General features: G+C 37.9%; 2 protein-coding genes and 1 long non-coding RNA gene across 7 annotated transcripts in view; 2 read left to right on the top strand and 1 right to left on the bottom strand.

Moving 5' to 3' along the window:
* LOC135087207 (facilitated trehalose transporter Tret1-like) overlaps positions 1-25,753 on the bottom strand; it is a 57,270-nt gene that overhangs the window by 25,996 nt on the left and 5,521 nt on the right. The window contains exon 2 of the mRNA XM_063982047.1: positions 308-434. Coding sequence (XP_063838117.1) covers positions 308-434 — 127 coding nt within the window. The remainder of the gene's footprint in view (positions 1-307; positions 435-25,753) is intronic.
* LOC135086684 (uncharacterized) lies at positions 1,265-25,677 on the top strand. 4 transcript variants are annotated; one of them, XM_063981458.1, is made up of 6 exons: positions 1,265-1,455; positions 2,421-2,696; positions 3,911-4,068; positions 24,492-24,750; positions 25,144-25,248; positions 25,396-25,677. In XM_063981458.1, exons 1-6 carry the CDS (start codon positions 1,267-1,269, stop codon positions 25,555-25,557), a joined length of 1,149 nt encoding a protein of 382 aa, XP_063837528.1. In that variant the 5' UTR covers positions 1,265-1,266; the 3' UTR covers positions 25,558-25,677. The 4 variants fall into 4 exon arrangements, with proteins under 4 accessions (XP_063837528.1, XP_063837530.1, XP_063837529.1 ...); XM_063981460.1 differs by having other exon boundaries at positions 25,400-25,496; XM_063981459.1 differs by having other exon boundaries at positions 1,328-1,459.
* LOC135087245 (uncharacterized) lies at positions 8,732-10,387 on the top strand. Of its 2 annotated transcripts, none has more exons than XR_010260725.1 (3): positions 8,732-9,061; positions 9,517-9,685; positions 9,971-10,387. It is a non-coding gene; the product is annotated as an uncharacterized LOC135087245 (long non-coding RNA). The 2 variants fall into 2 exon arrangements; XR_010260726.1 differs by lacking the exon at positions 8,732-9,061 and adding an exon at positions 9,069-9,183.

The raw sequence follows: 25,753 nt of genomic DNA, 5'->3' as shown, positions 1-25,753 counted from the left end.
AAAACTCAAGCAAAGTCTGAATGAAATTAATTGGTATTTTATAACCAGCGTGCGCTGCAAGGTCTCGAAAGGTTTACTTAATTAAGTAAAGTATTTAAAGTGAGCTTCATTTTCGCATAATTTATTTTTCGCTTAGCAACTAAAATTTATATTCGAATATAACTACAAGTATCACTTCGCAAAGCCATTAAAAATGAACAACTTTTTCGAAAACTGCAATAATTATGGTCTTAAAATTTACTTCAGTAAACCGTAATTTCAGGTAAAAAGTCGCACTATTCACGAGTTATACCAATAGGTAACTTACCAAGAAGTAACAGATTCTTTACACTGACTGCAATTAGCTGAGGCAGGGCTGTGCGAAAGTCTTTTTTGTATCCGTAATGATGGCTGGACCACTGCTCCTCTTCGCCTGGCTCCTTGGTTGAAGCCATCTGCACATAAACAATGTATTTTTTTAATGAAAAAATATTGCGTGAAAGAGAATGTTTGTTCCATACTCACAAAATTTTGCATTCCCTATTTATAGGATGTAATTTGTAGCTAATAAGCTAATAAGACAAAAAGTACAGGCTAAACCTCCAGCTATTATTGTTAAAATAATAATAAATTTCTTCCAATTCCATTTATTTCCATTTGTGAGTTAAGCAATTTCGTGATCATTTTCGAATTCGACGCTAATCTTATAGTACGACAGTATACCTACAGTGCCCTAGATAGGTACCTACCTAATGCCTAATTAATAACATTGGTTCAATCTTTTTCTGTTCTCCAATGAATCGCTTCATATTTGCGAATTATTTTCAGACTTGCCATTTGCGTCATAATTTATGAAAAATGATTTACCTACTTAACACTAAGAAAAAGAGCACTTGCGTATCGAATCTTCTTTGGTATCATTGTTGACTTGCATACATACGTTTAAAATAGATAGCTGTTTATTTAAAGAAGGTACTCAATACTCAATTATTTATTGCATCCGTGACGTGGTAACATTATGATGGTGTGGAAATATTTTAGATAGGTAGGTAGGTACATAAGTGATATTGGACCCTATCGGGCAGTGAGCAGTGACTGTATCATTCTTTTCTTCTTTCTATTGTAACTTGTAGCTGTTATGGATTTTCAAGCAATCCTGAAAAACTGTAAATTTCTCAATTTATGCCTAGGATGCTTGGATTAGTACCTACTTATAGTACTAAAGATTTCTTAAAAGATTTCAATCAAAGGCACGGCCAAATAGATTTTTGATGACTAGTTCTTACAATGTCGAGGGAGTGGAGGCGGCCTGTGCTAAATGTTGTGTTGGTTTCGTTTTTATATTTGACTGTAGTAGACGCCCGAGGTCTGTTGTTGCTGTACCGCCCTAAAGACATAAGCAGTGATTGTGTATTTTCACACCATTTGCGATATGACCTGTCCTTCGGCAATGGTATGTCGGATACCATCACTCTGGTACGTAAGCACGTAAGTGCAGTCTTAAAAAATTGTCTTGCAAAGGATTCGTGGCAAATAAAGTAGGTAGTACGAATTTGTTAGCCAGATATTTACATAAGTTAATTAGGTATAATAAAAACAAAAACTTTTGCATATTCGGTAAAGTAAGGTATCGATTCAAAAAAATGTAGTCACTTTTGTTAACGCATTAGTAGGTATGTACTACTTACCTAAGTAGGTAATGTACTTCGTAAAAAGTTGAATGTACTATTCATGAAAATATTACGAGTATTTAGGTAATACTTATCTTCTTTTATCATAAATGAAACATACTTTAAATCGCCACTAAATTAACAGAAAATCACGAACGTGTACCACTACCTTTAGAAGTAAAAATAAGTCCAAGTTTGGTAAATAAATGTATGGGATTCTGAAAAATTTAAGCTTTTGCTAAAAAAATCCTATCATCTTGAAGGGTTGATAAAAGCTTTCTATGATTATGTAAATTTAAAATAAGTCATTTAAAAATAATAGTTTTATTGTTATAAAAATAAAAATAATTACAAGACTTAACAGAATGCATCCTCCTTAACAACCTTTTTTATATCATCAGAATCTTAATAATTTCATGGTTTCGAGGGAAAACAATGGGTAATTGTGCAGCTGCTGCATAAGCTTAAGTAGGTAAGTAAGTAGTTTCTTTTAACAATATCAAATCGCTGGTTGCATAAGTTTACGTTCTAGCACAGATATTATAATAGGTAAGTTAGTAGTTCTAGCTAGGTCTTTTTGTATTTTTTATAAAAGAGCTAAAACCACATCATCTTAATCCTAATCCTAGTAAAAAACTAAAGCAGTGCCTTACTGCAATAACAATAATTTTGTTGTAAGTAATGAGGTGTGGTGTGGTTGTATTGGAATCAAAATACATATAGACAAGTACAAAAATAATAAAAGCCCCCAAAAAATTGGTGTGTTTTCAGGTTTTCAGGACTTTAAACGAGATGGATTACGAGTGTCTAATTGAAATCGTTACCGAAAAAGAGTCACTACTCGTCGTGATAAGGTTTCCAAATCCAATCGGAGACAACTGTGTGATGAATGGAGACGCCTTCACCGTGCTCAAGAAAAACAAGTGCCTTCGCATTTGTGACCTGGTAGGAGAGAGGGACACAAATTCTCCATACTTCATCATATCCGTAAAGGAGCGAATCAGATTCCGATTTCTTAGTAACAGCAGCATTAACTCTGACATGAACGTAAGTGGATGTTGCACTTTGATTAAGGTACCTTAAGAAAAATAATAGTTTCCTTTATTCATTTATTTATCTATTACGGAAATGCAGACGATGTTAGTCGCCGTTAAGAATCCCATCAGTTCACTGATTTTAAATAATAAGTAGGCAGAAACTGCTACATAAATTCATAATGCATTTGCTCTATAAGCAACAAAGGTTTTAATAACGTATTTCAACAAGTTTATTAATGTAGGTAGGTATTTAGTTCTGTTATTTACTGTGTAATAAGTGAGTAAGAACTTAAGAAAACGAGACATTATCAGGCAAGGTCAATTCGTGAAAGGCGACATGTTTGTGGGATTGTAAATAAATAATTTCATATTAAACGTATTACTTACACATAACTATCTACCTACTTTTTAACTTCGCGTTGCGCTTCTTATGTAGGTATTGTGGCTTAAAAGTTAAATACAAATTAATAAAGTCTAACGGTAGGCTTAAATACCGGAATAAGTAAAAAAAACACCAAATACAACGTTAACTATTTATAAAAAACACGCTAGACCACTCAGCACTCTCAATAATTGGAATGGTCGATTGTCAAAATATTCCAGTTCAGTTCCTTATTTTGTGACCGTTCGCGATAAATATTATAAACTAAATTAGATCTCATCGCAGCAAACTCTCTTACTAAACCGTGTCACTACCAACTTATATAGCACAATCTTAATCGCTTCGATACCTACCTATATGCATAATGTGCATAACAATAATAAAAAATACAAGTTAAAATATACCCATTACTACGAGTATTTACGTTATCTAAAAATACGATGTTAGCTAAAAAGTCGAAAAACACGCTCTAACATACTTACTTACCTAGGTTGAATTAGCTGAAGTCTGTAAATAAATTGACGCTCGATCTTCTTCTTCTTCTTCTTCTTTTCAGCCAAATGACGTCCACTGCTGGACAAAGGCCTCCCCCAAGGTTTTCCACAATGAACGGTCCTGCGCTCGATCTTATCAACGCGTAAAAAAATAAAGGTGTTAAGTAGTTATTTGCATTATCTTCGTCACGGTATTGGGTAAAATAGATAATAAAATTAACTACCTAATTAACAATTAAACACTCACTCACCAAATAGGACGAGTATGTATCAACGCCAGCAAGATCTATAACCAACTAACAAAAGCTGTTGCCCTACATAATAATAAAATAGTTTTTTCATGAACAGGCGAACTTATATCAAGTTACGGCTACATCGGCTCGTAAGAAACCCCGCAAAGGCTGCGATTTGAAAAATGAGTCCACCTGCGTTATATCCGAAGACGAATACTGCTTCACCAGCGGAGTTGTTTGCGATGGTATCAAAAACTGTGGAGTAACTGACTGGTTAGTATTTAAGCTTATAAAACCGCGTGTGATTAATCTAAAAATTTTAATTTTTAACTACGAGTACTACGGGACTATTCCCAGCTCTCGTTCCCACCGCTACAACTACTGTGTAGCCAGGTTCTACACAACCATTGTAGGTTATTATTCTACATATTGAAACAAATAAAATTTGTATTGGCTCGTTGATGTAATTCGAGAAATCCGAGAGAATCGAGTGACATTTGAGATGAAAAATATTGACATAAGAAAAAACGAAGAAAAAGAAATATTCTTGCTGGCCAGTGCGCGCAGCCAAGGAGGCCGCCGTTGCGGCCGCAACATGCCCCCCGCGTTGAAGGGAAGGCTAGGTACGTTGCCGAGTCTTCAAATGGAATTCAGGAAGATGATGCCTCTTGTGATGTTATTCGTCTGGTAGAGGACATATCTTGCAAGCAGCTCGTCGGACGATTTCTTCGGCAGTTCTGACGTCGGCCACTCGACTGATCCCATCGAGTCCTGGGTAGAGTTTCGTGATGCGACCCAGTTTCCATTTGAGTGGCGGTAGATTTTCTTCTTTCAGAAGAACGAGTTTATTTAGGTCCAACGTTGTTTTGTTCGTCGTCCTTTTGTGGCGTTGTTGTAGGTCTCGCAGGTATTCGTGGTGCCAACGCCGCCAGAAGTGTTGACGGAGGGCCTCAATACGTGCGTAACGGGTCAGTCGGTCCAAATTGTCCTGATGATACGTGTGAGATGGAATCGTTGTGAATGATCGGCCTATGAGGAAATGACCGGGTGTAAGAGGTTGGAGATCTTTAGGGTCGGATGACAATGGTGACAATGGTCTCGAGTTTAATATTGCTTCGATTTGCGATAGCAAAGTACTTAGCTCTTCGAATGTCGGATGTGAACGGAATACAATTCGATTCAAGTGATGTTTCGCGGATTTGACAACGGCTTCGTACAGACCACCGAAGTAGGGCGCGTATGCTGGGCAAAATGGAACGCGATACCCTCAGTTGCCATAGCGTCAGAGATACTGTCAGTAGTATGTTGCTGCTTTAGGAATCGTTTCAGTTCGTTACATGCTCCTACAAAGTTGAGCCCATTATCCGAGTAGATGCTTACAGGCTTACCCCGGCGCTACACGAAAAGTCTTAAGGCCATGAGGAATGACTCCGTGGTCAGATCGGTGACTGCTTCTAAGTGGATGATAGATTCGATTGATCGTGCTAAGTTTTTGCCACAGATTGGCCAATGAAACGTACGTATTGAAGCTCATAAATGATGTGGTCGTGAGATGTTCGTGTTAGAAATAGAAGCTTTGTGAACGAGTGAGTGGACTGTATAATCATTATCGGATGTTTTTAGCTATATTCGAGATACGAGTTTTCGAGTCTACCGTCGACAAGTAAAATTCGGTTGTCATCGAGAAACGGTAATAATTTTACGTGAGCTTTTTGATGAAAGCTTTTAAATTATTCTATAACATAGTAATATCGAGTATACGAGAGACGATTAAACTTGACTTAGTCGAACTAATGAATGTAAAGATTGTTCAAGTTTGATTACTGGCAAAGGCCCTGTGAGTTTTGTTACGAGTGTTTTACGATTATAAATATGAAACGATACATACTTATACGCGATTGTTCGATTCAGTTTCGTGGATTCGATTCGAGTAGTCGTTCGAGTTGTTTAAAATTATTTAGAGTCGTGTCGTACGGGTTCTTGCGCAGGGGAATTTTAACAACACACCTGCCTAGATTATCACGAGATGATTGAGTCACATGCTTGAGTTCTGTAAATGATGGTGTGGTTGTCAGAAAAGTGCACGTAACATTGTTTGTTTTAACATTCGAGATAGATCCGGATACCAGCCAGCCTAATTTTGTCTCAATTAATTGGAGATTAGAACCGGGGGCGACTGGGATTCGGTTAGATTGGATTAAGGTCCAGAAGAGATCCGCGCCTATGAGTATGTCTATCTCTGACGGCTGTGTAAAGCTTGGATCTGCTAGAACCACACCTGAAGGCAAGTTCATATCGACCCGTATGGGTTGACTCGGTATTGAACCCACGATACGGGGAATGACAAGACACGATAATGTGGAACTAAAGTCTGTTACCTGTGATTGAACTGTGACTGTACATTGTCGATTAATAACTTGCGCGTTACCGCTGATGCCTTGTATCGTGTTTGAGATTTGACGTGGTTGAATACCTAACTTCTCGCACAAGCTTTCCGTGATAAGCGAGCACTGACTTCCCGAGTCTAAGAGCGCCTTAACGAGAACGCTTTTATTGTTGTGCATTATACGCACTGAGGCTGTCGATAATGAAACATGGTCAAGAGTCGTGTTTTCAATTTTCATTACCGTCTGAGAGTTGGTCGTAGTTTCTGGTTCCACGTGAAGATGCGAATTATGTTTTTCGTTACAATATTTGCAGCCTCGTGAGCGACACGTGGAAACAGTATGTCCTGGCCTGAGGCAATTTTTGCAAAGACTCAATTTCTCTACGAACTTGACGCGTTCATGAACAGACGAATCTAAAAATCTTTTACAAAAATATATTGGATGCGCATCTTGACAGACAGGGCATTTAAAGTAAGGACGATAGTTAGTACTATTTTTGGTTGTCGTTACCGAAAGCACTTGCTTAGGCTGAAAATTACGAGTACGTTTGAACGATTGCGATGGTTTAGAGGACATAGTTTCGAGTAAGTCAGCTCTATCACGCAAGAAATTGGTAAATTGATCGAGAGTAGGAACTGTGTTACTAGACCGATGTTCTTCCCACTGACGCGATGTGGTAGAGTCAAGTTTCGATGACACTAGATAAATTATTACTGTATCCCAACTATCAACTGGTTCGCCTAACGATTTTAACGCTGCGAGATTTTTCGTCATACAATCGAGTAATTGTCTGATACTACAATACGATTCATTTGCAATATTATCAATTGAGAAAAGGGACTTCACGTGATTATGTATTAGTAATCTTTTATTATGGTATCGATCGTTCAAGAGCTGCCAAGCTACAGCATAGTTTTGAGCCGAAAACTCAAGACTCTGCAGCAAAATGGCAGCGCTGCCTTGCAATGAGTTTCGCAAATAATGGTACTTCGTTATCAATGGTAAATTGTGGTTGTCATGCACCAACGAGGCAAAAGTATCTCGGTATTCTATCCACTTATCGTAGCTACCGTCAAAACACGGCAACGATATTGTTGGCAGCTTAAGACCCTGTATGTGAACACCATTATGACCGTTATTAGACTGCGCCTCCTCGAACGTGCTATCAGCAAACAAACGCTTACCAATTGACAGTGCCTCTGCGTACGTACCCTCGAAGGCGTCGCGCTCGTCCAAATGTTTCTCCAACTGATCTACGTCTGTGAATTCGATTTGACATTGAATTTCATTGAAAGATTCATAAAGATCTTTTAGAGAATCGAATTGAAATTGAATTGTTTTCACATCTGACTCGACGATGCAAGATTCGTCCTTTACTTTGTTATAGAATCGTGTGAGTTTGGCTTTAATTACGCCGCGCTTACTCACGAGTTCGCTTAATTTCGCGGGCATGATGAAATTATAAAAAAATACGAGAAAAATAACACGATTACGTATGAAAAATGAGTGATAGTCGGTACGTTACGTGTACGAGGCCCGTCCGTCGCGTTTCGTTGCTGCGAAGGCCGGGTTTCTGAAGACACGACGAGAAGTCTTCAGAAATTTCGTGTATCGAAGTCGCTGGGTATCGCTTCTTCTCCAGTTCGAAAGTATTGGCATCCGTGTCCAATTATGTGTTCCCGAACAGGCGAAAGGTATCCGGCTCGTGTAGGCCAAAAAACATGTAGGTTATTATTCTACATATTGAAACAAATAAAATTTGTATTGGCTCGTTGATGTAATTCGAGAAATCCGAGAGAATCGAGTGACATTTGAGATGAAAAATATTGACATAAGAAAAAACGAAGAAAAAGAAATATTCTTGCTGGCCAGTGCGCGCAGCCAAGGAGGCCGCCGTTGCGGCCGCAACAACCATCACCACCAAAAACTATCTCTATCCAAATAGGTAGGTACCTAGACATTTCAGACCCAAAGGTCCCGTGTTCGATTAGCAGTGGGAGCATATTTCCTATTCGCTTTGGTTGCTGGTCCATTTTTTTATCTCTTCCACTTACATAAACACGTCAATAAAGGTAGGCTTTGTCTAGGTACCTAGTGATTTGGCGGCAATGGCCTCCTTCTGCGAAGGTGTGATATCACAGAAGGAGGCCGCGGAGCGATAGCACGAAGATGATCCAAACGCACCCTCGCTCCGGCGACGGCGGAGGGGTCAGAGGAGGCGACTGTATGATAGCCTTCAGTTTCCTCTCCTCGGTGATAGCCAGCGGGCCGGGGGCGTGGGGGCGCCCTCCCCTCGCCTGCATTGCACAGACCAACACCACCGTCGGACGGGAACAGCTGTGTGCTCCTCGCTGTTCCCGTCGCCCCCCGTTCTGGGGGGCCTGTAGGGCCCGCCGTGCAGGCGGGCAATCTCCGGGAGGGACTGTGGTAGTGTAGTGAAGGCTTTGTCCAGAATTCCACAGTTTCTTCCCACTTAAGGCGAATGACGGAGCACCGGGGTCTTTTTAGTGGGTATGCCTTGTCCTTCTGACTTGGTGAGCCCCACATACAGTCTGTCTATAAAGTCGTGACATGAATGTTTGAGGAACTAACATTATTCATGTGTCTGGCAACACCAAAGATCACCAAACATATGTACATCAGCTGTCATCGAGAACAAGTTGTGGAACGATTTTCATTTTGTGGTTTTTATTGTTTGACTAATCTCCTGTAAATTATTACTCAGCTACGAAGAAAAGTATAAACAATGAGTAAAGTAAATTGGAGTGCCACGCGGAAAGTGATTTTTAAAGTTTTCCAGCAATGTTCCGCGGAGTACCAAGCTGGTCAAATTTTGTGGGATTTTGATGTTTTTTATGGGCGAACAGCATCTTTGACGGGTACGTAATCGTATTACTGCTTGTTTATAATCTACCTAAAGTAACAAATTTACTGCATTTTGCGATTTGGTGACCAAAACAGGCATTGTTTACATAGGACATTTTTAGGTTAAATTTTCATTGTAAGTACGTAATATTGTAGTACGACCATTTCTTTTGATATATTAATTCAGTCAAGTTTTCTACGAATTTTGAATTTGAATTAATTGCTTCATATCTATATTACCCGTTCGCTTTGGCCATTGATAACTGTATGACATCACTTTCACATCAAGTTGTCCGTCTACAAAAATAATAATTTGTTGAAATATTTTTTTATGATTATGATTTAGCTCTTATTATTTAAATGCATGTGAAATGATATCTTGTTGGTAAATCTTTAACAATAAATAATATTAGTTAGGTATTGTAGTTATTCTTTCCATCCCTTTAAACTTTGAACTTTTTTTTTTCAGGAAAATCAGAGAGTACGGTTAAGCGCATGGTCAATGAAGGTTTTCAGAATAATGGAAAATTTAGAACTCCTGGGAAACACAGGCAAGGCCGACCAAAGAAAGAAATGGATAATTTTAATATTTGTGCTCTGCGCCAAAAAATATAATTTTTTACACGGTACAAAAAGAGGTAGGTAAATAACATTTTTCATCTTTTGCATGTTTTTTGTTTGATGTGAGCTATATTCATTCTTCATACAAGGTAACCTATATAATATTATAGCCTATGTAAAGCAGTTTTTTTTAGATTGTAATGATGAAATAATTTTAATTGCACCCTCCCCCTCCCTCTTATACACCCTTAAACCCCCATCCAAACAAACCAACAATGAAATCTTTCTTCTTAATAATATGAGTATAGATGTATAATTTTATAAAACTTTCACTAACAAGAATCTATTTATTTTTCCACCAGGTCACAAAATGTTCGCAATCTCTAAACATCAAAGGCATCACAAAAGACATTTTCAAAGGAAAGCGTTACATCATAGTCCATGCTGGAAGCGAAAAGGGGTTTGTGCCAAACTGCCTCCTCATATTCACTGGCAGAAATAATTTGGAAGACTACCATTCAGAAATGAATGCGCATAACTTCACGAAGTGGATTAAAGAAAAACTAATACCAAATCTTCATGAGCCTTCCATTATATTTATGGACCTGTACCAAGACAATTGGTTATTTTTGCTTAGGCGATAATAACAGCAGCGAAGATGATGATGTAAATGATGACAGCGCTGCTTATGAAAGTGGCAACGAAACTTTTCTTAACATCGAAAATTTGGAATCCGATGATGAAAGTGATTAATAAACGTTCTTATTAACTATGTATAATGCGTTTTTTCTTATGCTGATTCAACAAAAATGCTTGGTAAAACCTCTCATAAGCATAGGTACCTACTGTATAAAAACAAAAACAAAATATCGTTGTCTAAATTGGTTAAGGGCTGATTTTTCAATCGTCGGATAACTTTTAACTGAAGAATAAGATTGGCACATTGACAGTTTCAGTATGGAAAATATGTCAAAATGACAAGTTTATTCATCAGTCAAAAGATATCTAAGGATAGAAAAATCTACCCTTAACTAAATTGCCCTAGTATCAAACTCATTTGGTCAAATTGTATAGGGTTGCTACATGAAGAAAAAAAGCGCCCTCATTTTATGTCACGACTTTATAGACAAACTGTAACAATTCAATGCATTTTTTCCCGGATAAAAAACAAAGGTACCAAGTAATTTACTGTAAAGCTTTCAAAGCTTTGGCCAAACCAACGAGTGCAATAACCGCATGCATAAATCGCCATGACCAATGACAGGACGCGTTGCACGCGTTGATGTGAACTCATCGCTACAAATTCATACACGACATGCTGATCGCCATCACGCACGCAGCCTGCACCCGATGATTTGGCCGACGCTTAGCTTGGCAGAAGTGTACGTACCTATAACGAATAGTACAATTCACTCATTCATCAAATCGCGCTATTTATACAGGGTGTCCCGTAATGTAACGTCAAGCCGGAACTGGGTGTTGAGGTAAGTTATGCTGGTTATCAGAAAAATATAAAAAAAAATCTATGTGGCATTTTGTCAAAATAATAGGCATTTAAAAAAAATCAAAAAATTCTACTCCCGGTGACGGTCTTTTTACTCGTGTTGCCACTAATCTTCACTTTTTCCAATTTTTTTTTTTAATAATGCTTCTCTAAATTGTTATCAAAATTACAAAACCAGCTGCTCCAACTTGGATGAAAAACAATACATTATTCCCAAAAAAAAAATCTAAATAAAAATTTTGCCTAGTTTAAACTGACTGTACTGAAAAAAAATTGTACTACGCGAGTGTGGCAAGTGACGTCATAATTTGGCGCATTTAGTAAGGATTCCAAAATGGTATAACAATTTGTAAAATCTTGGTGTAATTGTCGACAATTTTTGTTTATTGGAAATAATCCCGTTTTTAACTTTATCTACCTTGGTTAAAAATTATTATTCTAATGTGCCCAAAATTCAAGTTTCTGGCTTAACCTTTAACCGACGAGGTGCGGTCTCACAGACCGCTCCGGTTTTTGAATTTTCTGGATTGCAATGTTCTACTTACTCCCGTGTCCCGAGCGTCTCAGTACCTTCGAGTTTAGTTGCCCAAACGCCATTACAGGTAGTGGTTACATCGACGAGGGCAGTTTTAATAAGATAATTCGATTTAAAGTTCAACAGCGGTCTGTGGGACCTAGAGGTGGGCGCCACGCCGGCGCGCCGCCGCCGCCGCAAATTTTTTCACGCCGCCGCCGCCGACGACCAGCTGTCGGCGCGCCGATACTGATACTGTACCAACTATTTACAATTTATTCCTCTCCTATACTGTACTAATTGTGTTTCCAACGCAGAAGAACTATTTTTTTATTGAGTTGAGCGGCTATTCCAGTTCAAGAAAGTCCTAGTATCACTGCGACAGGTACCGATCCGCCGCTATTTTCCTTACAGTTTCCCTCCGAGTCCTGCATCCATTAGGAATTACAGTATCTTTTGGGGGGCGATATGTTTTACATCTTGTGGGCTTAGGATATATTTGCCCAGGTGTAAGCTCCACTTGCGCATCAAAGGTCCGCAGTTCGTGAGAATGTGTAGTGGCGTTTCGTCTACCTCTTGGCACATCCTGTACGTTCTTGATTCGAACAGTCCCATAGTGGACGAGGGCTTGTTTAAGCTGCAGTGTCCAGTGAGGGCTCGAACTAAGATGCGCATTTTGATCCTGCTCAGTCCTATGATCTGCTTAAAGCATTTTCGGTCATAGGCTTTTATGAGAGCTTTTGGGATGAGTTAATCCTGGCGTGTCTAACCATGCCTTAAAGGAGTTGTTTAAATAGATGTTCTCCAGGGTCATTGAGCGAGACTTTTGGGAATGCCACAAAAGGGTTCTGGACCATATTGTGTTCCCTCCGCTCCCGCTTTGTCCTTTGTCCAGTTCGTCGGCATTTTCATTGCCCACGATTCCCGCGTGACCTGCTACCCATCTCAGCGTTACTCTGTTACGTTCTCCTAGGGTATTCAGTCGACTCGTGCAGTTTTCTACCAACTTTGAGGTGATTAGGTTGGAGTTTAAGGCCAGCAGCGCGGCCTGACTGTCTGAGTTAATGTAAATTATGTGGTTGGCATAATTTTTTCGCAGGTTAGCTTCCGCATATTCAATAATGGCGTAGACTTCTGCCTGAAAGATAGAGGCTTTACCCAGGCTTTGAGATAGCCTAAGCTTCGGCTGCTCTCCATACACGCCAAAGCCTACGTTAGGGCCCATTTTTGACCCATCAGTAAACCATATAACAGAAGAACTAACTATAATATTTATTCTTTAATGCCATATAAATTGGTACACAAGGCGAACTTAATGCCGTTGATATACTAATAAATTGATTGAATAACTTAATACTAACTATATTAACAGTTAATCAAGTACATTATTTAAGTTGCTGCTTGGTCTGGTAAATAATTGGTCGTGAGAGGCGCCGGTCCCTCTTGCTGTCAAGAAAAAAAATCCCCGCCTTCGTCTGGCAGACAACCCATACTATTGGACTATACTTTAAGCGAATCACTCACACAGAGATTGGCAAATATGTCTCGGAATGCAAATGGGAACCACAACCTCTAGAAGGCAACAAAGTACCTCCCTCAAAGTGTTCTCCGCTTATTAGGTCCGGTAATACATGAGTGCGAACTGACAAGAAAAATCTCAGACCTTTGCTACATGACAAGCCGGTTTATTTAAACCCATTGACATCTTGTGCGCAGGCTTGAGGATATAGGAATAAGAGGCACTCCACTCCTACTATTTAAAAGTTACCTGGAGGACAGAACCCAGGGAGTAAAAATTGACGGCTTCGTCAATAAAAAAAAAAAACAACAGTCAACTTCGGAGTCCCGCAGGGAAGTGTCCTCGGCCCAACACTCTTCTTAATATATATAAACGAGTTATGTAATCTCCGGGATGTTGGGGGGAGGATTTTCTCCTATGCGGATGATACTGCTGTGGTGTTTACTGGCAACACTTGGAATGAAGTTCTTGTACGGACTGAGAGGGGCTTGAATATCATATTCAACTGGCTCAGAGATAACCTCCTAACATTAAACATCCAGAAAACTAATTATATTTGCTTTACTCCATCTAACAAATCACAACCTAACAGTAATTTTCAAATAAAAATTCACAATTGTCGAAACCCTGGTAACTTGAACTGTACTTGTCCCCCTATAGATAAAGTCAATCAAACCAAATATCTGGGTGTTATACTTGACCAGCGACTCAGTTGGTACCCACACATGGAGTTCTTAATCAATAGAACCAGAAAGCTCACTTGGGTCTTTAAGTCTCTGAGACAGGTCATGACAAATAAGCTAAGTAATAAAATCTACATAGCCCTAGCTCAGTCAGTACTTACATATTGTATCCCAATCTGGGGTGGTGCAGGCAAAACCCACGCTCTTGAATTAGAAAGAGCTCAGAGATCCCTCATCAAGGTCATGTATTCTAAACCTTACCGTTTTCCTACGGATAAATTATATCAAATTAGCGGTCTACTTACAATTAGGAAACTTTATATTTTGAACCTTGTACTGAAATGCCATAAATCTTTAACTCATGTCGACCTTACCCACAAGAGAAGGAAAGATGCTGTTGCGCCTGCCCCCACAATACGTACAGTTTTTGCCACAAGGCAATATTTGAGCTAGTCTGCCTTTGTTTACAATAAAATTAATAAATTACTGAATATTTACCCAATGATAACTCATACTTGCAAGGAAACCTTAACTAAATGGTTATATTCACTTAATTATGAGGAGGTGGAAAACCTACTAGTACGAATTATTTAAACAAATTTCACCACTAAAACCTGACTGCAAAACTCACCATCACGATCCCTGTATGCAGTACATACATTTATACTGATCCCAAGGAACCCACTCCATAGGGCATACAGGACGGACTTGTGACAAGACACATATTTGAACATGTTCATATTATTCATGCTTTAAAGAATACATATACTACACATTCACACCTTCACACTCACATTTACACACTCACACACTCACACTCACACTCCTACACACAACCACATATAACGAGCATTATCCTATTCTTTTCTTTTTTAATATACTATCATTAAGCGTAAATCTTTCTATGTCAATGAAAGTCTACCATAACTTATTACAATTTACTGCTGTAAATTTTCTTACATACCAAAGTAAATGCTTACTTAGTGAACTAATACTCCTAGAATTAATTAGAGCTATCCTAATGGGAAGTAGCGAGTTATTCCCAATACAAGTGTCTCTGACTACTTACCGGGAAGACTCGGTAATAACTCTGGATACAAGTATTTTTGGAAATAAATGAATTTTTATTTATTTATTATTATTATTGACACGGATAATCCAAAAAATCTACAATTCAATAAAAAAAATAAGATCAAGCATTGGACTTGATCCGAGACTTGCAGCTATGCAAGCCTTTGATTCATAGTGATGATGATGATTCATCCGACCGATTTCGGTCATGGTGACCACTTCGACTTAGCTGTCTTAGCGGCGCTGGTGCACCCGAAGATAGCTTACATAGCCGATCTTCGCGGCAAACTCCTCGCATATTAAGAGTAATTACCCGCCGCCAAATGGCGGCAGATGGACGGGATTTACATTATAGGGATTTGCGTCGAGTTCAGTTGTGCGCTGCTCCTTGAATTCGCGGACTCGCCTCTACACAACACAATCTCCCGCCATTCTAGGTGCTGTGCTGCCAAACCTTCCCATTGTGATTTGAGAGGGCCCATTTTGCATCTTTTTGTATGCTGCTTCTGGACATATTTGTACTTGACTATCTGAGAAGTTACGACGCTATCTAAATATCAAAGTATCTATGATCAAGAGAGCTAATTTACTAGGGTAAATCTAATTTACTAGGATAAAAAATCTCTTGATCATAAATCTATGATCGATCAAGTGGCTCAAACCCCCACCAACTGCAAATCACCTAATTAGTCTTGACGACAGATACTAAAAAAGCAGATTTAAAAAAAAATCTAATGAACAAAGGTCAAACAAGGTCACGCCGCCGACGCCGCCGCCGCCGAGGTCAAAAAGTCGGCGCGCCGCCGCCGGCCAATTGTATATCGGCGCCCACCTCTAGTGGGACCGCACGTCGCAGACTACGTGACATTTTTGTACCATACTGAAACTGGCGTTTTTGTTTTAGACGACTAATTTTTCGTAAAAATGATGGATCCTGGGCCACCACAACCTAGGAAAAGACATTTCCTAATGATATATTGATATTTGAACATAATATTATGTAAAAGATGGTATTCTGTAAAAAAAATACCGCGAAACGGGTGGTAAAGCAAACAGTGACATGTATTCTAGGCTCTGACATGCCAAATCAGCCTGATGTCATTGCACCAGCTGCAAAAAAGACGTACATTTTAGTCCACCTAAAATGAAAACGAAATTATGTTACAGGTGTTACCTATGCATTCCGAAAATGCTTGGCATGCGGTAAAAAAAATGTCCTGATTTTGCCTGATGTTTACCCTACGTCATTTTTTTTGTGCATGTAATTTACGTGTCATTTATTTTTATTTTATTCATTATGTTCACTATATTTAGGAAGGAGTATAGTTTTTCTTGCTTTGATTAAAATTTACAAGTTATATAGGTATTATTGAGCTCTAGTGTAATTTCAATGAAATTTAGGGTCAAAAAAGTTTTAGCCATATTTAAATAAAAAATATACATTGATTCCTCGCAAATTATACGTATGTTTATTCGTAATACTATAATGTTCTCAAAAAATATAAAACCAATATACTTTTATACAAAAAAATATTACTTTTTGAGTAAACAGTATAGCGGTCCCACAGACCGCACGTCGCAGACGGCGTGACAAAAAAATCACGTCGTCGGTTAAAGGTTAAGTGAGGTGGAGAAGCCATTTTAAAAGGTATGAGCGGGACGGAGATGGCCATCTTACCAAGCAGGGATGTTATGGATATCCGTAACCGTAACCGAAACTGATTCAAAAGTTACGGATAGTTTCGGATAAAGGCGGAGTCTAAGGGTACAATTCCAAACTGCAAAACTCTATTAAGAGCCATTTCACAAAAATATTCCGCGCGAATTTAGGTAAAAGCTGTCAACGCAACGTCAAAAGAGTAAAAAGAACGCTGAAATGGACAAAAAAATCTTGAGCCGTGACCGTATTAAGACTTGATTTAAGTTATTAATTTTAAGGTAGAATGAGGTACCTATTCAAACTTGATAAATTAATTTAAATTTTTAATAGAGTTTATTAAGTCTTTTATATTTCGATTCATAATGAAACACGAATAGGTATAATATGTAAAATATATATTAAGTACAAAATAAAGACAGTCACATAGTGAAAAAAAAATCTGCCCCCTTACAGCTCCATCATCGGACCCTAAATACGAATAATGAAACACGAATAGGTATAATATGTAAAATATATATTAAGTACAAAATAAAGACAGTCACATAGTGAAAAAAAAATCTGCCCCCTTACAGCTCCATCATCGGACCCTGGATACGAAATATTCGTCAAGGCGAATCACACAAGCCCAAACGCCATAGGGTTCTATTGTTTTGTTATGGAGGTGGCCATTGCATCTCCTCCAGATCCATTATCAGACAGAGCTAAGAAATAAATAAATAAATATTATTATAAGTAAACAAATAACTAAAATAATTCATCCTACTATCTTACTTCTTACTAGTCTAAATAATATTTAGTCCAGTCAATGAATGCCTTAACGACGGTGTAGAGAGAAATCCGTGGAACACAATTTCTGACCTCGGGACTTTATTTAGCCTAGTTAGGAGGTGAACATAGCAAAAGTCCCCGCCCTTAGCCCTTGAGCCGGCGGGGAGAGGGGGGTTTAAAGGTACCACTTTTCGGTTTTTCGCTTAATCCTCGGAAACTATGCGTCCTAGTGACATGACTACTATGAACCAAAAAAAGCTTATTCAATTTGCTACAGGTGAGACCGTCAAGTTTTTCTATATCTTGTATAGTTTTTGCGGCATCTGCTCTAGAAGGTCTGTAAAATTGCAAGATGTACATCAGCTTCAAATTTCATAAATATACCTCAAACGGTTATTTAGGTATTGACGTTCAAAAATCGATATTTAGAGCACTACTATCTATCTATCACATGTGAAATGTTAAAATTTACTGGTTTTTTATTTGTTCCTTTGTATTTACATAACTACCTTTCTGGATGCCAAATTTGAACCTTCGAGGTCATCTGGAAGTGGTTAGAATTTGGTCTATAGGTCAGACATGTAGATTTTTGGACGTCAATATCTAAAGAACCGTTTGAGGTATATTTATGAAATTTGAAACTGATGTATATCTTGTAAGTCTCAACACATGAGCCAAATTTGAAGTGTTAATGCCCAGTAGTTTTTGAGTGATGAGGATTCAAAAGTGGCTCAAAGTGATTCGTCTAAATATACGCACGGTGTAGTCCCTTCGCTGGAACTAGGCTTAACATGCTCCCGCATGTCTAGAATGATTGCTCAATGTTGATTTAGTCGATTTTCTCCTGATGGGAACATGTAAGACAAAAATAAAATTTCCAATATTACAGACCTTCTAGAGCAGATGCCGCGAAAACTATACAATTTATAGAAAAACTTGTCTATCTCATCTGTAGCAAATTGAATATGCTTTTTTTGGTTCATAGTAGTCATGTCACTAGGACGCATAGTTTCCGAGGATTAAGCGAAAAACCGAAAAGTGGCACCTTTAAACCCCCCTCTCCCCGTCGGCTCAAGGGCTAAGGGCGGGGACTTTTGCTATGTTCACCTCCTAACTAGTCTAAATAAATTCCTGAAGTCAGAAATTGTGTTCTACAGTTTTCCATCTATAATGCTTTATTGACTGGACTAATTATAAATACGAAAGTTTGTGTGGATGTCTTGATGTTTGTTACACTTTCACGCAAAAACTACTGAACAGATTTTGATGAAACTTTAAAGTACAGTACAGCAGTACTAGGCAGTCTGTGTTCAACTATCACTCGGGTCGGACGTTCCTATCGCAAGACCTTTGGTTAACTCAGTTCCGATACGACTCTAGTGCTGTGTGTAATTATTTTCGTGAATACACTGAGTTTATTAATTTCTACGAGTGGATTTCATTTTGCCTGAGACATACGCCATGAACCCTGAACCAGAAGACCCTGTCGCCAGCGACAGCGACGCTCATCCATCCCTGGCGTCGACCAGAATAACAATGTATAGGCTATAATTTATGACGATCTGTGACAAACTAAATTTCAAGCGGGTGAAGCCGCGGGCAATACTACATATTTTATACTAGCTTTTTGCCCGCGACTTTTTCTGCGATGAACTGGAAAATGGTTTTAATAGAATTAAAATATTCTAAGAAAATTAATTTTGTTAAATGATTATATTTTTTTATATAAAATCTACAAATTATTATGTTTAAATATTTGAATACTTACAAAATTATGAGATCTTTCTAAAACCAAATTAAAACACTACACCTGCCGCAGATTTCTTTGTAAACAATGTTTTTTTGTTTTTCCTTCAGGTGCTAAAATCACCAGGCTATTGTGTGCGCACACTCTGGAGTATTCCACATACAACTGGTCGTCGGAGAAGCATAGATTTCCATTAAGTCTACTCCCGCTACCATATGGAACTCCGCTAAAACTCGTGAGGGCGCCAACACTTGCTTTTGTATCGAAATATAGGATGAGCAGCTGCGCACGCGGTTGCCCGTTGCAGGCTCTATGCAACCACACTATTTTAAACCGTGGTCCCTAAGCATGAGATGGGAAACTGCACTCTCTTGAATTCTCTTGAATTTGATGGTGTTAGGGGAATCCTAGGAATGAATACAGACTTTCCAATGGAATCTCCTCATCAATATTGCGAAATTGCGAGTTGCAATGCAATGTTACGTTTTCACTTGTTATTTTATTGTAATCTGACCTTGATTTTTCAAACACGTGTCAAAATAAAAAAAAATTATTTAAATCAAAAGTACTAAGGAATATTTAATTGATATCAACTTAGAAACAAGCACAGATCACAGAAACTAAAGGGAAATGTGACAAGGGACAAATTGGAACATTTTGCTTGTGAAAGTAATGATGACAGTAGCGACGTCATTATGTAAACAGTTTATATTGCTTGCATAGTACTAAAGATTATTCGAACGTTGAATACTGATACCGCAGTGGATAATGAGCACATAATTTGATTTCTTTGTGTGTGTGAATTTCTAATACGACACTGAGTTTCGAACTCAGCGCATTACTTAGCATCTCTCTATATTTCTATGGGGAAATGTATTAAATTATTTAATAAATTACCACAAACTGTTGTAGAACTACCCATTCATAACTTCAAAGCACATATTAAAAGTACCTTAATGAAAAAGGGCTACTATAAAGTCGATGATTATTTAAAAGATAAAAATGTTTGGGATGCGTTACTGCCTAGATCGCATAAATATTTATAACTATGTATTTTGAAAACCTGTAAACATTTGAAAAAGAGGCTGATAATAGTGTCTGACTTTCTTGCGCTGCTTCTTCTCAGCACTGGCCCATTTATTGTCCTGAAGCAGTGGTAGGGTTAATACTGGGACGTGTAAAAGTGCTTTTTTAAAGCCTACTTACAGAAATAAATGAGTTTTACTGAGTTTTAGTTTTATGGAACCTAGTTATCTCCAAAATAACATTCCACACCTTTTTAACCTAGTCAGGTAATAATTTTAATAAAATACGAAGCACGTCCTCTATCAATAGGATATTATGTATATTTTAGAAGTTAACAAATTATGCATAAAATATAAACACTTTAGAAGTTTAGTTAAATCGTAGATTTTCTGAAAAACAAGTACTAAAATCGTACTGAAAAAAAAAAGTATTAATATGTTATCTTTATCAAAGATTTTTGACTAAAGTTTTTGAAAATATTTTATAGCCTACAAAGAAAAAAATTTGGATTCTAAATCGTGAAAGAATTTTTTTTCGGAGCCTATTGCCTCCAAACAAACAAACAAACAATTAAATCTTTCCTCTTTCATTAGAATAGATTTAACAACAAAGCTTCCCTCTCGAAACAAAAAGCTTCCTTTTCTTCTTCACGAAACAAAACTCAAAGCGGATAAATAAATAAACAAATCTTTGGACAATTTCACAGCGCCATCTAGTCCAAAAGTAGGCAACCAATATGTTTGTGTTAAGGGTGCTAGCATAATGGATATACTGTTTTTATAATTTATTTAATAAATTAAATACATGGTACCTACATATAATACATAGTTACACCCAGATCCGTCAAAGAAATTAAAATTCATCATTTCAATTTCTGCTCGGCCGGCCGACTCGAAACAGCCTCTCGGCATAGTATCAAATGTATTTGGTCGCCGTACAAATCACCGCTTTACGACACGAACGCACGTAAACGTCACGGCGGGAAAAATGACACAGGTCCTGCCTTGACGGGCGCTCGCGCCATACTAATCGATGTCGGCTTGCGCATTGTAATTTATACTGATATTCACATCAATATTTTGACAAAGTGGTTACTAATATTTAAACAATAACTGTAGAAATCAATTCTACAATGAATATTCTTTATTTTGGGATACTTTTATTGCAGTTATTGCTGTGTTTTTAAACCAAAAACCACGATCAAAATGTGACGTTAATCTTCAAATTTGCCAAATTATTTTTAGATTTTACTCAATAATGGTAATGAAATTCAAGAATCTATTTCATTAATGGACTACAAGAATATATGTCCGATGATTACTATATATTTTTAAGCTTATTATATGAGCGTAAATAATAGATACAGGACTTTGAAAATGAGTCTGCGGCAATTTTTCCGTAAAATGGTTGTGGGAGATGGGGCACTGTGAATTAAGCAAAAGAGTTTTAGTAAATCCGTTTCATTAATGGTCAACACCAAGGATTGACCTATCTTTCGCAGTTATTAAATAATCTCTGGGTGTTGCTTAAGATAGTAATTCATGCTTCCAAAATCTTAGAAATTCGCACGAAAATGTAAAATGGCTCTTAAATCTGCAGTATACACGCCGCAGCTGCAATGCCGCGCTGCCGATTTCATAGTTTTGCAGTTTGCGGTTGCAGTTTGCGGTCTGCGGCCCGTCTTGGAATTGTACCTTAAATCTTAATATTTGTTACCAACTTGTCTGGCATTCGCTGGCACCATCTAATATGCCAGCCTGTTTTACCTTACAATACATATATTAGACATAGGACATACATAGGTGTCGTCTTAGTTGGTACATAAAGTAGCTATGTGGGTCACGCTCACGCAGCATCTTGCTATTTGTATTATACCTACATTTTTGAAATTCTAATAATTCCGTAACCGAAATTATCCGAAACTTTCGGATAATCTGAAATGATTTCACATCCGTGACCGTAATCGAAACCGGTATAATATTATTCTAATATCCGTAACCGTATCCATAACCGAAACTTCATATCCTTATTATCCCTATTACCAAGTACAAATGCAGGCAGAGCAGGTAGTAAAGGCGCGCGCGCACGGGTGACTTTTGTCACAGTATGTCAACTACTAATTACTGTCATGGTGACAAAAGTTTCTGTGACTGACTGTACGATAGTCAGTCACAGAAACTTGAATTTTGGGCACATTAGAATAATAATTTTTAACCAAGGTAGATACAGTTAAAAACGGGATTATTTCCAAAAAAACAAAAATTGTCGACAATTACAGCAAGAATTTACCAAGTGTTATACCATTTTGGAATCCTTATTAAATGCGCCAAATTATGACGTCACTTGCCACACTCGCGTAGTACATTTTTTTTCAGTACAGTCAGTTTAAACTAGGCAAAAATTTTTTTTTGAATTTTTTTTTTGGGAATAATGTATTTTTTTCATCTAAGCTGGAGCAGCTGGTTTTGTAATTTTAATAACAATTTAGAGAAGCATTATTCAGTGTTACATAACAAAAAAAAAATTTGGAAAAAGTGAAGATTTGTGGCAACACGAGTAAAAGGACCGTCACCTGGAGTAGAATTTTTAGATTTTTTTTAAATGCCTATTATTTTGAAAATATGCCACATAGATTTTTTTTATATTTTTCTGATAACCAGCACAACTTGCCTCAACACCCAGTTCCGGCTTGACGTTACATTACGGGACACTAGAGATGAAACGGATAGTTGTTTGGCCGGATACCGGATACCGGATATCCGGCGAGCTGCTAGGCCGGATAGCCGGATATCCGGCGGCCGGATAGTTGTCCCATTGTCATGTTGCATGTCGTAACGAGTTTAGCGCTGCACAGGTGCTTCGAACGCGATCAGTAGGTCTAGTAGATTAGACAAGTCACACTTTTCGAAAATCGAATTCGTTCGAATAGAATGTCAGATTTTGCCACTCGTCTAAGGGGCAGATCAATTCGGGCGATTTCGGTTGCCATCGTGAGTATGTGATTGAATAGCGAAAATTCAATTCGTTTACTTGCTGCGTAATCTGAATGAACTGCATTATACAGGGTGACTTTGAAATCGTGGGCATTCTTTTTTAAATAAGACTACTCATGATTCCCCAAATATGAGTCATGTCAAATGAATTAAAATTTCAATATTTGAAATCTTGTACAGACGACAGCACATCAATCTTCATATTGTGGCATCTTATTTCAATGTATTAAGTATTATTTTGCAACAAAATGTATAGGATGATGTGCTGTTGACTGTACAATAGTTTTAAACTCTTTTTAAGAGCACCATGTATCATGAGTAGTCTTATATTAAAAGGATGCCAACGATTTCAAAGTCACCCTGTATGTCATCAGACCATCAGTCAAAAAAAGATCGCCTATTTTATTTGCCAATATTTCGACATTAAAATATATTTACTATTTATGTATTCGTCATTAGAGTGAATAGCCCAGAAAAGAAATTAGTTTTTTGAAAGGCCTTAATATGGCTTTTTTGGACTTATAAAAACCGTCATTATTATAAGCCATTTTATTGATATTTGACTCAAAGATTAATGTGTTTCATTTCATTATAGGAAATTTTCGTAGTTTTTTTAATATCCGGTATCCGGCCGGATAGTGAGCTGCTATCCGGTATCCGGCCGGATAGTAAATTTAGGCCGGATATCCGGCCTACCGGATAGTTGCCGGATATCCGTTTCATCTCTACGGGACACCCTGTAGACGTCCTAGCTAGACAGAAGGTGATTAATAAAATTCATCCGACTATAAACTAGTTGTTTAGATAAGTCTCAATCTCGTATCTTGTTCCTTTTTAATTACGGCGGTTCATAATATAGGAAATGTCCTGTTTTAGTGTCACCTTTTGATAAAACATGTCTGAATACCAGTTTTTACCTAACAAAACCTAATTATTCACACATTGTCGTCATATGGTGTCGCTAAGATTTTTTTTACGTTGTAGGTGTATGTATTGTTGGTATAATATGATCTTAGGACGTGTATCACTTCACTTGACTTGACATTAGTTTCGATGAGAACATTTAATCTTTCAGTAGATAAACGTAGTAGACGTTATTGTAATTCCACAGATGAGATAAAAAGATCATTCATATCAAAACGCACTTACGGTTACCTAACTATACTCAAGACAAGCAATAGTCCAAAAGATGTCGGCATCGGAAAGCCGATTCTATTCTAGTTTCGGGGAACCACTGAATGAAACCATTCAGTTGCACCACCTAACTTTGACCGAAACTAAGTAGTACACGTATAACGATAACCGGTATATTCTGTATGGGGTTTGACAGATTTTTGACGTTTGTTAAAGTCAAAGAGACTGTGCAACCCAGCCCTAATAATATATTTGTTTTTGAAGGTTCGACGAACGCAAAACGGATTGCGAGCTGCCAGTGGAACGTATTGGTTATGCCCCCGTGGTAGCTGTGTTGGCAGTCCTTCTGTGCGCGACCCTGGCTGCCGGCCACTTGATGATGCGGTGGCTTCCACCCTTGGCAAACTCCTTCTTCATTTTTAATTCGAATGAGGACAATCGACTCATCATCGAACCAGTGTTCACCGCGCCCGACTTCGCACCATATGAGGTTCAAAGAGCAAAAAGGGCTTCCATAATACCGGTAACATTAAAATTTGTCGTAATATCGTCACGTCGGTCGCTTGAATTTTCTGATAAATAGGTAAATAAATAATTTAATAGGAGTAGGTACTCCTAAAAGTAAAGTATCTATATCTATACTAATATTATAAAGCTGAAGAGTTTGTTTGTTTGTTTGTTTACTTGAACGCGCTAATCTCCGGAACTACTGGTCCGATTTGAAAAATTCTTTCAGTGTTAGATAGCCCATTTATCGAGGAAGGCTATAGGCTATTCAGCATCACGCTACGATCAATAGGAGCAGAGCAACAATGAAAAATGTTGCGAAAACGGGTTTTCACGCGTACGAAGTCGCGGGCACAGCTAGTTAATACATAAGTATCTATGATTTGAAAAGATTTTTATACATTTTCAGGTACCCAGTTCCTCATCTGAAGATACTTCAGATGTCAATGAAATTGCTGAAAGTGTAGAGATGAACATTTTAGAAAAGATTGAAGCGATTCCTGAAGATTGCCCTGTAAGCCATATCCTTTTGATACTTATTAGCTTGCGAGTCCATCAATTTTCTAAATGTGTTTTCTGTCGTCACTCAATAAGCGATTTCTTTAAACAGTAAAGCAGGAGAATGTATATTTTATTACCTAAGTAAATAAATTTGTTTTAGAAAGATCGTAGCCTGAGTGAACCTGAAGAAAAACCTTTCCATGGAAGAAAAAACACTATTAGAGTGATGACTGAACTGATTCAACAACGTCTACGGTCTGTGGCGGGCAGACGTTGGAGCAAGACTTCCAAGAGACCCTCGACTACACCAGATGTGTTGTAATGACTGTAATAACCCTTCTTTTGGCGCAGTCGGGTAAAAAAGGACAAAACCGAGATGCCAATCAAGACCAATGATGTCATTCGCCATAAATTTATAATAAAATGCGAAATAAACTTTCTATCTATCTGGGGGCACGGCAGTGCCCCCGCCAAGTCGAGCGCGAAGCAAACACTGCCGTACCATCCTTTACTGGAAC

This window comes from Ostrinia nubilalis, chromosome Z (genome assembly GCF_963855985.1).
Source record: "Ostrinia nubilalis chromosome Z, ilOstNubi1.1, whole genome shotgun sequence".
NCBI lineage: Eukaryota > Metazoa > Arthropoda > Insecta > Lepidoptera > Crambidae > Ostrinia > Ostrinia nubilalis.
Note: the sequence above shows the minus strand (reverse complement) of the source record. Positions and strands in the feature narration are given on the sequence as shown.